The 16,753-nt window shown below is 42.5% G+C and overlaps 2 protein-coding genes across 8 annotated transcripts in view; both read right to left on the minus strand.

Annotated features, from left to right (window-relative positions):
* ep300b (E1A binding protein p300 b) overlaps positions 1–2,149 on the minus strand; it is a 33,173-nt gene extending 31,024 nt beyond the window's left edge. For all 7 annotated transcript variants that reach the window (XM_041958040.1, XM_041958037.1, XM_041958039.1 and 4 more), the window contains exon 1: positions 1,098–2,149. In XM_041958040.1, coding sequence (XP_041813974.1) covers positions 1,098–1,191 — 94 coding nt within the window. In that variant the 5' untranslated portion in view covers positions 1,192–2,149. The remainder of the gene's footprint in view (positions 1–1,097) is intronic.
* A 3,446-nt stretch (positions 2,150–5,595) lies between these two features.
* On the minus strand, positions 5,596–16,107 carry xpnpep3 (X-prolyl aminopeptidase 3, mitochondrial). The gene is made up of 12 exons (XM_041957371.1): positions 16,033–16,107; positions 15,796–15,912; positions 14,248–14,370; positions 13,827–14,014; positions 13,317–13,536; positions 12,113–12,297; positions 11,913–11,975; positions 10,732–10,845; positions 10,487–10,572; positions 9,830–10,013; positions 7,639–7,759; positions 5,596–7,406 (listed from the first exon to the last, which is right to left on the minus strand). The coding sequence occupies exons 2-12, from the start codon at positions 15,863–15,865 to the stop codon at positions 7,240–7,242; spliced, it is 1,521 nt and encodes a 506-aa protein (XP_041813305.1). The 5' UTR covers positions 15,866–15,912; positions 16,033–16,107; the 3' UTR covers positions 5,596–7,239.
* Between the last annotated feature and the right edge of the window lie 646 nt (positions 16,108–16,753).

Here is a 16,753-nt window from a genome sequence, read left to right on the forward strand (position 1 = left end):
TAATTCGGTTGCAATAACAGTTTAATTCACAATCAAGGTGTAATGCATTCAGGGTCTGCTTGGGATAAGTGTTAAATCACTTTGAAAAGTAAACTGCAAACAGTGCGGCGCGGTGTCACCGTGCAGTCAGACAATGGAGGGAGGACAAGAATGGGCTTCGTCGGTAGTACAATTGAGAAACTAAAAACCTGAGAACAAAAGACATGAAAGAAGACGTTTCAAAGACGGCGGCCGACTTTGCTTTTTCATTTCAACGCGGTAGCAGTTAAAATGGAAAAACGGCTACATGTTCGTCTGAACAACAGCGCTCTGCGCAACTTCAATGAAGTGTCGAACAATAGCTAGCCGGTGTACGACAATAGTTCACGAAAAACAACATCGGCTAACAACACGTGAAGTACACGAAATTCATGACCACCAACGTTTTTACTGTAAGAACGACAATGGTTAGCGCACACAGAAAACGTTACACTGGTGAGCAGCAGGGTCTAGCTTGTTAACCATCACTTATTTTTGTTTGCTAGCCAGCTACCGAGCACAGCTGAGCCGGTCCGGTAGGGTTATCTGCCGAAATTAGCTACTTAGCTAGCTAGCTCGGTTACCGTTACTTTCTCCTAAAGCTAGTTAGGAAATGGTTATTTGCCTCTGTGTTTACGGCGTATTTGTGACGCCCGTTGTTTAATGAGTATGCGCCATCATCCTTGAAACTGATTGACTTTTATAGTAACTAGAGAACTTAAAGCGAACTGGGGTGACTCGACTCTTCCATTGTTTGGAGGTGGACCTTATAGTTACTAGCTAGTTAGCCTGTTGAGGCTAACACATCAAAACATCCCTGTTGGAAAGTTGCTCCAACCGCCAGCTGTCCATCATATTCTGTCTAAACAATCCAATTTTTTCAAACCAGCCCATTTTAAACCAAGCAACGAATATATGCATGTTTAAAACCATTAGTTATGGACCAGCTCTGTGTCAAACCAACTAAGTTAGTGTGCAACTCTGCAGGGACTACCAAGACTGGCCAGTAATTTATACACAAACAGCCAAAGCTAATTTATGTTTAATCTTCAGCTAAGTAATGCATGCAATATACTTACCATTTCCATCACTCGCAGACACCGACAGAGCTGGAGAGGACAGCTTGGGCCTCTTGGCTGAAGGCGGGCCGGACTCCAGGACATTATCGGCCATATTTTTTGACGAATTCAAAAAAATGCTTTAGATCCACGGAGGGCAAACGATATTTCCGTTATTTGCGTCTCCTTGTCCCTTTAAAAATGCTTCTGAACGTTCCCCCACCGCTCGGGGGACGGTAGGGGAGAAGACAGCAATGTTGAACTCCTTCCCTCACAGCTCTCCCTCTCAGCAGATATCAGTCTCCCTCCCCTGTCGGAGATTTTGTTTCTTCACAGATTTCAACAGGAGGAGGTGGGAAGGTGGAGTCGGCAAAAAAGGCAAGCGTGCGGCCCTCTGACAACCTCATGTAGCCTCTTCTGCGACTCAAAAATTGTCCCAAGATCCGTGCTGCACTCAGTCCTGTCCGCCATAGTCGGCAAAGAAATCCTGCATTTCAGGTCTGAATCGCTCCAGCGGAGAGTGTCGGTCAGGGCAGGAAAATGTTAATTGTGATCCGACAACACAAGCCAGGAGTGTTCCTGCGTTAACTTCTGGAGGCCGTTCTCTCATGCAACAGTTACCAGATCCTCGGTCGCATTTACAGTTTCTCTCACCTGACCGGACATTTCACTGCTGGCAATGCCGCCGGTTCCTTCGCGTCTCCAAGAGCAAAAAGGCAGTCAACCGGTGTGTGGAGACCACCAGCAATCGTTTTAAAATACAATTCAAGCGTCAGTGGTACTCCCAGGTGCAATACTGAGAGAAACAACTTGCATTGGCTTAACAGTAACTGATTAAATAGTACAACAGTTCTGCAGAAAGATGAAAACACTGAACTCCCACACTTGCACTTACTCAGCTGGATTTATATTTCCGTGCATGAGGTCTCTTTTGCATGTGCATGCAGACTAAATTGTGCACTTAGTGTTCGACCATGCAAGGCACTGGGTCAGAAAGAACAGAGTCGTATTGCACATTTAGTTGTTGCAACCTTTTTTTGCGCGATTATGCCTATTGCAGTCAGCGGGGTTTGGCAAAGGTTGGATATAGAAAAATCTTGTCCCAAAAAAAAAAAAATCGCTCCTCTTGTGCAATCGATTCTGATGCAGACTTTTATTTGTGTGACTGAACAGTTCTTGGGGGCAATCACAGCGCGGATTGCCAATCAGCGGGCAGTCAGATTGATCCAATTAGTTTTATTTTGCAGAGGACGATCCGCGGGGTTACTTATGTTGTGCTCCAGAAGAGGGTTCCTCCTCCGGTTTTCGCGTGGTTAAAACAAATCTCAGATAATGCAAAGAATGGGTAATATTCTCAAGAAAAACATGCCGACCACCCACTGCTTATAGGATGTCTTGGCAAGGAAAGTGAAGAGAAAAAAAGAGAGATCTGTAGCAGAAAGAAAAAACGGAGCACAGCTACGGCGACAGGCGAAAATGTGATAAAAACTGACGGCGGCTCGCTGAGAATTTATGGCTATTTCGGAAGCGGAAAGCTTCAGATCGGCACACTAACGCTGACACCCCTCTAAAATATTTTGGGCTGACAAAATCCTCTCATTGACTCTTTGTGATGGAGAATGCCCCCCTTCGTGTTGATCCTGGCAATTTCCCCCCTTCTCTTTAAACCCGTCTTTCTTTCCACCTCTCCCTTCTGCCCGGCAGCAATTTATTTATATAATTGTCTATGCGGACTCTTTCCTTCCTCCGCGACGGACACATACTGATTTTTCATGTTGATGTTTTCCCCTTTTTCGCAGCTTTTTTTTTCTCCTCGCTATGATAATATATAGCTCTCTTCCGCCTCTCCTCTGGCTCCGCTCCGCAAAATTACCCCTTCCTTGGATTTTTCGGAGTATTTCCTTCTCATGCACACATATAGATCGCCGACTCGGTTTTCCCTCCACTGACGTCTTATCTTTTTGGCGATGCTTGCTCTCTCTCTTGATAACACGGACGGGATTTCGCCACTCTTTCTTCCCGCGGCGGTTCCCGGAGCGGCTGCAGTCGGCTGCCGGAGTCGCTCCTTCCCTCGGTTATCTCCTCCTGTTTCTGACGGTCTGTCCGCACAAACAAAATGGCGGCTTGTTGTTTCTACTCCTCTGATACGGGGGGGAGGGTTGGAGGTACAGCAACATTAGGCGTGAAGGGGAGGAGGGAGGGAGGAAGGGAAGAAGAGGGGAGGTTGTCTTCGGAGGTGTTCGGAATTGTCCGGAAACCGGTTCCGGGCTCTTTCGGCCGTCGCTGTTTTCAATCTGTAGGTGACAGTGGCGCTCCACTTCACTCTCCCTCAGGCAAACACAGCTTTCATTAGTGGTGGAAAGTAACTGATTACATTTACTGAAGTACAGTTTTGAGGTAATTCTGCTTGTACTTGCTTTTTACATTTTATGCTACTTTATGCATTCACTCCACTGCGTTTTAGTGGGAAATACTACGCGTTTTACTCCACTACATTTATCTGACAGCTATAAATCTGATCAGTAATTACAACATGATCTGTTATAATGAACCAACAGTGTATAAAATACTCAAGGTTGGTACTTTAAGTACTTTTTGTTAGTAATACTTCTGAACTTTTACATAAGTAACATTTTGAACTCCTTTACCTGCAATGGACTATTTTTGGTCTTACTTCTTTCCCTAAAGTCAAAAGTCTGAATACTTCAGACACTCAGATCCTTTCCCAGTGTATAAATACTCCATTACAAGCAGCCTGCATTCAGAATGCTGCATGTAAAAAATACATATTATCAGCAAAATGTACTTCAATATCAAAACACTTAGCAGAAAAATGGATTCTGTGAGTGTTATAGTAATTATATCATTGGATTGTTGTTGCTTATGCCGTACTGGGCAAATGGCATTGGGTCGTTTAATTTATAACCATGCAACATACTTTATAAATTCATGTTTTGTTGTAAAATATGAATATACAAAGTAACTACTACATAAAGTACCTGTAACTAAAAAGTATATTTAATTCTAAAATAAAGTGCAGTAGAAGTACAATGTTAAATGAAAATAGGAAAGTACAAGTTCCTCTAATTCATACCTCAGTACATGTTCATTCATCACGTCTGTTGATACACAGCTGTGCAACGCTATTTGTTTGTCACTAACTGAAAACATCGACTTGTGTCAAAAGCATCCCTACCACCAAAATATGATTATTATTTTTTAATGCTGGTCTCCTTCCTTGCTGGAAAGTTAATTTTCAGTGTGTGTGCTTGGCTTCCACACAAGTTACAATCTCACAGCAATGTTTGTTCGTACACGTCAAACTGTGATTTTAAGGTGAGCACAGAGAAACTTTCCCCCTTTAGCTGATGAATGTGAAAACAGCTTTTTAGTGTCAAACTCAGCACGGTGGCGGTGGACTTTCACAATCATTTAGTAAAGTATAAAAGATCAAATCTTTTCTCTTCCAGTCCCTCAGATGGTATCTGCTGATCTACAGTGCTCTCTCTTTCCCCACATTTAAAATCTGTATCCCTGACTCTTGGGACTCATGGGGATCATTTTATGTACAGTAAAGCAACATGAGGCCAGGGATTGCTGTGACAGTGGAGCTGGCAGGCACTGTGACTGAATGAATGTCAGTGATAAAGACGCTGTATTTACTATGTATCGCTCATGTCGTCATGGTGAATACACAGTTTGGTGCTACCCTCTCCCACATGTCTGGGCTGTGTCCTGCTCACAGACAACATGTTTGTAAACCATTTGGACGTCAGTGTAATCCATTTTGGTCACAGACATCAACTCAATGTGTCAGTGGGTCAACTGGAGATTAAATTTACTTAAACATTTGGATGATTCGATGATTTTACACATATACAATAATGTGTTCACAAAGTGTTGAACCTCGCTCCATCCTCGCTTGTGAACCACTGAGCCTTTCCAGGATGCTCCTTTCATACCCAATCATGATACTATCACCTGTTACCAATCAACCTGTTTACCTGTGGAATGATCCAAACAGGTGTTTTTGGAGCGTTCCACATCTTTCCAGTCTTTTGTTGCTCCTGTCCCAACTTGTTTGAAACGTGTTGCTGCATCAAATTCAGAATAATCAGATATTAACAAAAATCAATGAAGCTGATGAGGTCAAACATTAAATATATTGACTTTGTGCTGTTTTCAATTGAGTACATGTCGAAAAAGGATGAGCTAACTCTTTTACACTTGTTTACTGCAAAATGAGCTTTGGATTTGAGAATTTCACACAACGTTGTTTAATGTAATTATTATACTTGTGCTATCCTGAATTATTTCTATGGGCACCAGCCAGCCAATCATAATCAAGTCTTGTTTGTTGTATGTGGTAGAAAAAAAAACAAAAACCACACACACGATCATCAGATTAGGTTGTGAACAGATTCTTCCCTCTGTGTGGAGTAGGCATACCTTAAATTCTCAAAGAAAACTGTGACAATGTATGTGAATTATTGTGAGTTACAGATTAAAACCCAGCTTGCTCATAGAACTAACCAAGACAAAGAAGGCCACAAGTGACCCTTCCCCTATAGCTGAGGGGGATGTCTCTACTCAAATCTATGCCTGTGTGACCTAACCCTGAGGTGAAACATGTACTTCCATCCGTGTTACGGTCAAGGTTTTTAAAACCTAGTTCAACACAGCCACCTTTATTGTCATTGTCACCTCGCGCGTCATGACGTCCGTCATGAGCAACTTCAGTCAAACCAACAGAATTTATTTGTTCTGAAAGAAGGAATAATGAGATCTTTTTAATAAACATTCTTAAAAGAGGTCACATTTTTCTCACACACACATACACAACAACACACACCAACTCTTTTCAGTCTATTCTTTTTCAGCCATTTCAGTGTATTGGTGTCATTATTACTATCAATCCAGGTTTATCAGCAGCAGCAGCTGCATAAGACACATTCCTCTTTTTTCATCACGTGTGCATAAACATGATGTCATGGTGATCTGAAGCACAGTCTGTGCGTTCACGTGCTCCTTGGATGGTCACTTTTTCCGAGTTTGGAAGACGTTCTTTCAACTTCGGTGTGTTCATGAGTCGCAATGTGGAAACAAGGTGGACACGACAAAGAAGATGTGCTGTACTTTAACCAATCAAGGTTACTCTACATGGACAGCAACTAATGGTCATAAACTCATACAGTTTTACAAATTCTATGAGAGTAAAACAATGTTATGAAAGACAATAATTAATAATCTTACCATCAACCAAATGCTCACTTTTGTCCACCATGTTTCTGCATGGATGACATCAAAGTTGGCAAGTCTTGTACCAACATTTCCGCTGACTTTCTGGGCTGTTGTGTTTGACTTTAGGGGGCCTTCACGTGAATTTTCCCAGTCAGGAACTCATTTTTTTTCAATTATTCCGACACCACATGAATGCGATAGGTGGGTGCATGTTAACATTTGCCGTTTTTATCTTTTGTACTGTAGCATGAGCCGGGAAAGAGTGATGCATTTCCATGTGTAAGAGCCAGATGTGTGTGTGTGTGTGTGTGTGTGTGTGTGTGTGTGTGTGTGGGCTTTAAAATGTTTTGAGTGAGACAACAAACAATTGTGTGCCATGATGGTGGCAATACTGAAACACATGGTGTGGGGAATATACTGTAGGATCTAACCATCGGGTCTTCAGCTGAATATGTACTTGATGTGAGAGGTTGTCTGTTGTTCCTAGGTTTTTATCTACAGTTCACTGTTGATTTCACCCGCCATATAGCACCATCTCAACACAAAATGGATGTTTGGTACCTGATCAGGATTGGTCTCCATTTTTGAGCAGGAACACATCAGCTGGGGTGTAGCATACGTGTGTAGGCTCCAAAGCTACACCGTAACCTCTTAACACACAGCTAAATCAGCCTTTATCCGCAGACGTCTTTAAACATACCGGCAGACAACAAAAGCATCAGCAAGTCTATGACCTTCCACACCAGATACTTTCGAGGCATTGCTGAGAGTAAAACCAGAGTCTTGCAGTGTGCTCCCACCTTTCATGTACCTGGGCTCTGAGCCTGATGATGTCATCACCCCCGAGACAGTGGAAAAGCACGGCACACCGGCTGCTGTCGGCGCTGTGGCTCACTTGGTCACCTGTCTGTCTCTCCCTGCCCTATCTCTGGGCGCAGGCATGCTCTACATCAGCGATGGTCTTTGGTGCGTCATGGGACAGAATCAGAGGACCTCCCTTGTCTCGGATCACCACGTCGTCCTCAATCCTGACACCCAGGCCGCGGAAACGCTTTGGCACCTGGTCATTGTCCTCGCTGATGTACAACCCTGTGACAACAGAGGGAAAAAAGTGGTAAATGTATTGAAACAGGGACAACATGAACATAAAAGAGAGTGTAGAATAGATAATGTGTAATGGGGAATGTAACGCTGTGAGTGTTTGTGCAGCAGATTTTTAAAGGTCAATTTCACCCAGATTCTTGATTAACAGCCAAAGCTGGACATCTTTGGTAAAAACCAAGATAGGAAGAGGGCATTTAAAAGCCTAGTTAGTCTATACCTGGTTCTATAGTGATGACCATTCCTGGCTGAAGAGGTTGTGAGCGGGACAGCTCAGGAGTGTCGTGGACGTCCATGCCCAGGTAATGGCCAACGTGGTGCGGGCAGTACCGCCGTGCAGCCTGGGACAAGCACAAACAAAAATAAAGCTTTGAGCAGTTGTATAGAAGTTTGCCATTGCCTAACAGCAGTCGCAGCTTGTTGCTAAACATTAATAGCATGAAAGTCAGGGGTGCCACGCATTGAAGGGGCTCACTGTGGTGAATGAGCCTCATCAGATCATCCAGGAGCAGCTAAACAACATCAAAAGTTGCTCCATATATGAGATCACTTGCGCTCTGTATAAATGTGACGCGAGAATTAAAATAGAACATTGCTGAATCTCAAATGTTAGGATAAACAGCCAATATTTTTGATTGACTTGGCTACCAAGTCAAAAATATATAGGAAGTAGGATTTGCCCTTTAACCTGTAAACTTTATTAGGAAGAAGGTCAGCCAGCACTGCTTCTGATGCTTCTCTGGCCTAAAATAAATGACTCAAATAGATGTTGTTGACTTCATAGATCCCTGCCAGCTGCATTTGTTAACAACTGTTCTGAAAAGTGAAATTTGCATGACTTGGCTAAACCGCATCCACCCCATTAGCATCTGTTATGAGAGATGAGGCCAAGTGGATCAAGTACCGTAAGTGGTTGTTCTGCATCAACACAAAGTCTACAGCCATGATAATGACTCTGTGAGGCTGCACTGAGGCACAGCCGTGCTTTGAGCTGAATGCTAATATTTGCTTATTAGCACTTAACACAAAGTAGAATGAAGACTGATGGGAATTTCACTGGTTTGGTTGGCATTTGGTCATAAACCAAAGTACTGGATAAATTTAAATCTTGACCAAATGACAACAATTACAGTTCATCCTGAAGAGGACACGTCTACACTAGATTTAAATAATGGTCTAGCCATATCACTCAAAACCACAAATGTAAACCTCATGGTGGCGCCATGAGGAAAAGATGATCACCAAAAACAGCAGATACATCTGTCTGGCGACCATGGACGTCTGTACAAACTTTGGTTCCAATCCATCTGATAGATGTTGGCATAGTGAAAACATTGACCTGCTGGTAGCTGCAGAGAGAAAATGACATATAATCCCCAAAATCAGTAGGATTCATCCTCTGGGATGCATGAATGTGTGTGATACAGTACTGTGTCTGCATTTCAGTAGTTGCATTTCGGTCTGGACCAAAGTGGTACCCCAACTGGCAGACCACATGACAGACTGACATCTCCAGAGTCATGCCGCGAGCATGGCTAAAACTCATGCACTCAGAGGGCTGATAATTATGAGCCCAGCATTGAATGAAGGTCTCTCACAAGGGAACCCATCATCAATTAGTTTGCCGATCCAGAAGTGTGCGCAGTGCCTGATACTGTGTCTTGATGAAGAATTAATATCTCAGTTTGCTGTGCATCAGATTCTTGGCAGTCAAAAACACACCCTTTATTCCCCCACAATGCTTGTTTTTTCTGTCTTTTTATGAGAAACCAGTGGATACATCTACATTCAGCTTTGGTTTGGCTTGTTCATTTTATTTCCCTGAAAGGAACCACTGCAGGAAATGACTGCAGAGTAATATGCAGAGTTATGCAAGCATATTGTGTTTCATGGAGGGCTGTAATTAGGTCATTTCATCATTTACATTGGCCAATGAAGCTTATGGCTATTCCCTGACCACAAACCACTGGTAAGGACATAAATAAACTTTAGCAAAAGTGTTTAAATTCAATGCCCAGCTGACATGGTAACAGTGATAATCTGATCTTGTGTCCCTCTGGTGTAGTTGATTGATAGACTTTAATTTGCATTAGCAATATCAAAATACAAAATACGGTGTGTTTGTGTGTGTCTGTAAGCAGAAATACACAACATTTTTACTCATTAGTGGACTGAAATATGATCTTGGGCATCTTTGTTCATCAGGACTCTAAATTGAAGGAGCAGCTGAATATTTGGATCTGGGAAACATAACTTTCTTGTACAGCAGCTCGCCTTGAGGAATCCTGTTACTTGCTGCACAAGAACTTTGTTTTAGTTTATCGTGAAAATAATCAGCAGATGAATCAATAACAAAAATAACAGTTAGTTGCAGCCCTAATCCACTCTTCTTCTGTTTCTTTGATTCTTACCTTGAGCGCATCAGCGTCACTGGTACTGGCCTTGAGGATGCCAAGCCGCCTGAGCTGTCGTCCCAACAAAGCCAGCATGGTACTGTAGATGTGGTCCAGGCTGATACCCGGGGAGCACAGGGACAAACAGGAGTGCTGGACCTCCAGGACAGCCTCATACAGCTCAGCCTGGGACGGGCTGAATCTGGTAGGACGCAAGCGGGGGCAGAAGACAGTTTATGTCTGTTATTGGTAAACAACCATTCTCAAAAAGCACTAAAATCTAGAGAGCTGTAACAAATCATGTATTAATTTAAGAAGGCATGTCATTACCTGAAATAATCCAATGAGAGTAAGAACATTGATTAGAACAAGAACAAGAAGAAGATGAGATGAGTAATGTAAAGAACAGATGGATTTCAGTCTATATTTCATGGCAACAGCGAAGGTTTAAAGATTTGTAGCACAGGTTGCGACTCATAAAACTCCAACATAAAAATGAACTTCAGGCAGTGCTGTGTTGTTGTGCTGTGTAGTGATCTGGCATCAGCACGATAAGGATGGCGTACCTTCTGTTTACCTGTGAAGCCAACTCAATTGCGTACTTTAAGAAGGGGATGTGGATTATTTTCTTTGAGCAGCACAACTTATTGCTCAAGATGGTTTTGTCAAACTTACGTTCCGTTCACTGGCCACGTTCGCGTGATGTCACTGACATAACCGAAGTATTCACATCCACCATCAAGCAGCACCATTTCACCATCCTGATGGAGGAGAGGAACAGGGGGAAAAACAGTCGTTCAGGCTACTCAATGATGACTTTATATATGTAACCACTCACTACTTTTGGAATGGTTAATGTGGATGTTCAGTGCACCATGTGACAGGGCTGATCCTTTAGCACCGTCAACACCTTCCTTTACCTTGATAATCTGGTTGTTGTTTATGTAGTGCAGAGTATTGGCTCGATTCCCTCCAGCAACAACAGGGGGATAGGCCAGGAAGTTGGCGCCATGGATCCGATTCTCAAAATCAAACTGGAATAAGATGGTATGTTAAAAAAAAGCCTTTCTAATTGAAACAGGACTGTGAGCTTCATGTTTGCTTATAAAAGCAAAGCTACATATTTGGTCAAGATTGACTTTAATGACCTTGATGCCATGCCTGCTGAGAGAGATACGCTCACCCGCTAAAGCTAAAACTAAATCAGCTCCTGTAGATTCGATCACGATGAAGAAAATAAATACCCGACCTGAACACCCACTAAAGCACCCACTATGTGAGCGGATCTCAGGAGTTACCTGCTCAACTTTTGGCTAAAGTGTAAATACTGTAACATGCTGTGGTTAAGCTATCTATGCATCACATACAAGTTTTAATTAACTATATTTCTCGATTATTAGATTTCAATGTAAACGGACACAGACACCAAGCAAAATGAAGACATTTAACTCCTGTAAGATTTGGACTCTAGATAATCTAAATAAATTTTCTTTTCTAATATAAACAAGTTGTTGTTTGTACATACTGCATTGCATTATCTGTTATACAGTTTGCCTGCGTAAGATTCTGTCCTACGCTGGGGACCAATTTTTAAACAATAAGAGTCAGTGGTTAATGGATCAAGTGTGTCATATATACAAGAAGGCAGTGGTTATCGAGCTGTTGTTTTGAATAGATATTTGTTGTTAATGGTGGTGTATACAAGCTGGTCTTTTGCTGTGCCACAACAATGCATAAATCCTAACTACATAATTAATAGTCCCTGACTAACAGCCACTGCTGGCCTGTTTTATCAAAGTGACCTCAGTCTAAAATGCTTGAGGAGCACAGAGAAAATTATTTTCTGTGTGATCCTCAGTTGTCAATACTGAATATTACATGTTGTTTCTGTTGAAAATGTTAGAATAATGTGAATCAATTTGTCACTTGAGCATCAGCTCATTGCTTAAGCATTTGACTGAATAATCAATGGATGGCACTTGTTGTCTCAGTGATTACATTGAAGAGCCTGATCAATTAAAGACATGAAGATTATAACAGGCCACACACGACAGAGAGGCTGTGAAGAGCCACACAGAGGTCCTCAAATATTTTCAGTTACCTTAGCAAAGAGCACAGCTTCATCCACGTCTCCTTGAGACAGAGCCATCGTCCTCCTAAAAGCCTGAAAGAAAACAAACAGCGAAAAAATGATAAAGAGACACTGCTGCATAACAATACAAGAACCAAAATGCAGGCGTTTATTCGTATAATACAAATAAACTTCATGACATTGACACTTTAAGTAATTAAAACACCAACCTGTGCTGTGATGTGACCTGCTTCTTGCATGAGTGCCACCTCAGCTGAGCTCTTGATGGCCCTGAGAGAGTGTATGAGGGGCCTGAGAGAGCGCGGCATCGACCCCGCCTCCAGCACGGGACACACGTGTGTCTGGTGGAGGCGCGGGTGGGTGGGCTGAGAACTGTCGTACCACAGCACTGTGCCTAGAAGAGGATCAGAGTGGAGAGGAAATGAGAACAGTGAGTTCAAGTGGTCAAATGTCACTTCCTGAAACTGCAGCTACACACAGCAGACCTGCTCGGCTTTGAATTTCTCCACTTGTTGATGTGCCACACATGGGGCTGTTGTAAGAGCGATATGCAGCATTTAAAGAGTTTGGTATGTAATCGTGTTTTCAGGCCCATCCAAAACCAAAAGCACAAGAGCAGAAGTGTAACGATTAGATTAAACAGCCAATAGCTTTAGTAGTATCTTAGCATAATTTCCATGTTTCCATATTTTCTTTCTTTGGTTTGGGGGAGTTCATATTCCAACATCTCCAGCTAAAATTGGGTAAAATACTGTCACATTTCTTTGTAAAAGTAAAACATACTGTCTGAAAACACAAAGATGAAAAGCATAAATCCAACGTCTGTGTTGCTTATCCAAGTATATTTTTCTATGGCAAGACTTGAAACCCCTCAAGGGTTGTGTCGGAGCAAATAATACTTTCATTTACAATACTGTCCTATAATACTGTTTAAGCTCTACACAGCTGTACACAAACAGTGCTGCTCCTGAAGAGGAATCTGACTTTGTGCCTGAGGGGACGTGGCTTTAGCCTCTGTCTTTTTGCACATAGCCACAATGTACATATTCAAGACCCTTTTGCAGGGTTTCCGTTTTAAAACAGGTATAATCGAGCTGTTAAAAAGTCAGCTGGAGAGAAGTTTCAATCCACTCGCATAGTTTTAGCCTTGGCATTAGCTTACTCTAGCTAGCTTCTCAAAGCCATCATTCAAAAAAAAAAATACTGAATATCCCACCGTTATCATCTGTATACTTGCAGGTTATAGTGAAGTAGAAAGGTTGACAGGCTTAGCAACAGTAACTAAGAGGTGCAGGGCTTCACAAACCGCTCAAATGAAGCAAAGGGACATCTTGTTCAATGACAAAAATCAGATAATGTTCTGTGAGCTGCTGTTTCTGCTGAGCATGCGGCCTCACACTCCCATCCACCCACCTTTCAGGCTCTTGAGCACAACACCCAGTTCTTCTGTGCTATGAACTCTTTCAATGCCAGTCAAAGCAGTCGCCCCATCCTTCCCCGACCGGGGCCCATCCCACAGCTCTCTCCCCGGGTCTCTGCGGGGGACGAACAAGATGGCCTGGTCTGGACGCCCTTTCCCATAAAGGACCAAGGCACTGTCAGGCTCTAGGATGCCACTGAGGTAGAGGAAATCCTGGGGAACATTTGGCTCCAGGTTAATAAGCAAATCCTTGCTAAATTCAGTGTCCCAATTGACAATAAATAACAAACAGGAATGCAAGAGCAGTCACACATAACAGAGTACACCTTTATACCTGAAGTATGCTACTACTCACACGCTCTTCCCTTGTGTAAATAAGGTGTTTTAAACTGTTAGTATTGAACAATATGTAAATGTTGTAGCCTGTTAAGCTGACAAACCCACACAGACACAAAAGTATTAAACTGAAGATGAAGAAATGCAACTTGAGACCAAACATGCACCTGGTTCTGGTGGAAGGGATAAGGGATGTCATTGGTCATGTAGCGGGTCGGATGGGACAAAACAATGACCACATGGGTGCTCGTGGAGGCAGAGGGTCCCAGCCTGTCTGCCTGGGCCTCGATAAGGGAGGCCAGCCTGTGTCTGCGGAGCTCATATTCTGTCTGGCTCAAGCCTGGGGTCACCTCACCTGAGGAGCAGAGATCACATGTGTGGTGTCAAACAGCAGCTCATCACCTACACTTACACTGTGCACTAATCACTCCTTGTGGTGTACAACTTCTGATGCTCTATGTGTGCTTGACTAGTTCCTGTACCACCACAGAGGATGAATCCAAACTCCCTTTTGCTGATGTGACTACAGACCATATACAAAAAAATTGAAATGTACTGGCTTAGCATTCCACTGTAAACAATACTCACCATGTTTGATGAGGTGTGGGTGGGTGAAAGGGCTGGGCTGGCCCAGGTACCGAGGTGGAACCATCTTTGGTTTCAAACCTCCAGGTTTCACAGAAATGTTTCTGCACGGGCACCAGACACAACCTACAGACAGCCACACAACACAGATGCTAAAGACTGTCGGCACCTATGATGCTGCATGCAGTCGGTTTAACTGCTAATCCTTTTCCACCTTCAGTCTGTAGATGTTTTACAAAGTAGACCTTCACAACTCTATGATTTTAGCTCATCACAGATGCATCACTATTGGTGCACTGCATATTTCGGCGGATAATTGACAAGAAACTGCAGCGCAGAAATGCCAAAGCCGACAAGTCATGCACAACATTCCTGGATCTCAGTATTTAAAATGTTCCCATAAATCTCTGGCAAAACAATAGATCCAAACACATTTATAACAACATCTGGTGTACCTTCTACATGTCATAGCGTCACTTCATATCAGCTGAGTGCTAAAGCATTTGCTTATTTGTTAGCCTGATGATTAATTACAATGCTCCCTGTTCTATACAACAGAGCAGGGAGGTCATGATGTATCTCCAAACTGAAAGAAGTGAGGTTTCCTTTTAAAATCACAGAATATGGTTTCCCTTCATCAATTAAGTGCCAACAACATGTACATTTTCTTTACTAATACTATAATTTGATTTATTTATAATATAATGTGCTTGTACTGTTATTGAAATACATGAATCAGCTATGTATTGATGAATGCCAATGACTGACTTTTCAATTAGGGGGTGAACTATTTTAATAATAAAAGTTATAGTTGAGATCACTGTTGGAAGATGTACTTGGATCCTTTATGCAAGCAAAAGCACCACATACAACACTGTAAAAATATTCCAGTATTCACAGTGATGCACTCAAAAGTACTTAGTACACAAGTATTATACTACATTGAAGTATTTATACTGACTGAAAGCAGCATTTTCATATTGTGGCTGGTCAAATGCACATTTCAGTAGTTTAGTCCTGTGGCTCCAATACAAGGGGTCAGGCAAATCTGAGGCATCATGAGATAATGCAACAGGAAATTTAAAGAAAGTTCTGCTACACAAATGTAAATCAATATTTTGGACTTTTTTGGACTAATTTTTGAGTTAAGATAATAATTTGATGTATTTGGGCCTCGACCAGCTAATTAAATGAACCCACGTGAGAAAGACAGAGAGGAACTAATGACTCATTAACAACTGAAATGTGACCCAAACCAGACACTGCTTTACTGTAAGGGTCACAAGCCAGACAGGTGAGGAAGGAACCACTGATTTAATCTTTAACACTGGACTGTAACATTATATTACAAGTTTAACACGTGTTTTTTTTATGTAAAAACATGATCTGAAAACTAACCAGTAACTGTCAAACAAACGTAGTGGGGTAACGGCTTCGTATTTCCATATAGTAGTGGCTGTTTGTGGAGTAGAAGTATAAAGTTACACATTTACAAAAATGGAAATACTCAAGCAGTTGGCGACAAAACTAAGAGCAGCAAACCGGGCTCACCTCGACTCCAGTCACGCCGCGGCAGCAGCCTGAAAGCAGACCGGACCAAGGTGCTGCTTGAGGGCAACATTGTTGCTGCGGCTGGAGGACACCAGCCGGTTACAGCATGTCGTCCGCCTGTAGACACGAAGCCCAGTCAGTACAAAGAAGTCAGCCGACACTGGATATTTACGGAAACACACAGCGACACGTTGTATCGACTTAGCAGCATTTAAAATCTTCTCAGACAATATTTACCTTCAGTTGTCAAACACCCTCGTTAGCTTGCTGCCCTCGCATTTGCTAGCCGCATTCATTCGTATAGGCATGGCATTGTAGCCCTCAGTTTCGCCTCCCAGGCAGAGACGCTTAATCCCGCCTCCTTCGCTACGATTGGAAGACCCAAATCTTATTCTTCTTCTCCTCTTTGGTTTTTAGTGGCGCGTGGCAAGCAGCGAAAAAGCTGCACTACCGCCTCCCTCTGCCATCTGGGAGTGTGGACCAGCCATGAAATCTTACAATTACTCATGTCTGCATGGTCATAGACATATAAACGAATGTATGTCTATGTGCATGATAACATCATATAAAATTTTATTTAAATTCAGCGGCCAATGGCAGATGAATGTGGTTGTTCTGGGCAGCATCAAGTAATGTGCAATATTTTGTGAGTGTGATCAGTACTAACATTTCTTATCTTCTAAAATGTACCAATCTTGTCCCCTCAAACATTTTTTTTATATTTTATAATTTATCTACCACCTGGAATCTATGGATCTATAAATGATTGGCAGCACTTGAAACCTAAACATAACCAATTGATTGCTGGAAGCCCTGGTGAGTAACAGCCTGGGAGGGCTACCTGAGAGCCCACACTCAGGAGAAAAGTTGGTAGATGAGGGGATATAAACTGACAGTTTACAATGACTAAATTGTTCCCTGACTTTGGCCTGTCAGGGAGCACTATGAAACGCATATG

This window comes from Chelmon rostratus, chromosome 17, assembly GCF_017976325.1.
Source record: "Chelmon rostratus isolate fCheRos1 chromosome 17, fCheRos1.pri, whole genome shotgun sequence".
NCBI lineage: Eukaryota > Metazoa > Chordata > Actinopteri > Chaetodontiformes > Chaetodontidae > Chelmon > Chelmon rostratus.

Coding starts and splice junctions, on each gene's coding strand:
- xpnpep3 (XM_041957371.1), bottom strand. CDS start 15,865: ATGTTGCCCTCAAGCAGCACCTTGGTCCGGTCTGCTTTCAGGCTGCTG. Junction 10,573..10,731: donor ACAACAACCAGATTATCAAG/GTAAAGGAAGGT, acceptor CTCCTCCATCAG/GATGGTGAAATGGTGCTGCT. Junction 10,014..10,486: donor ACGTGGCCAGTGAACGGAAC/GTAAGTTTGACA, acceptor GCGTCCTACCAG/ATTCAGCCCGTCCCAGGCTG.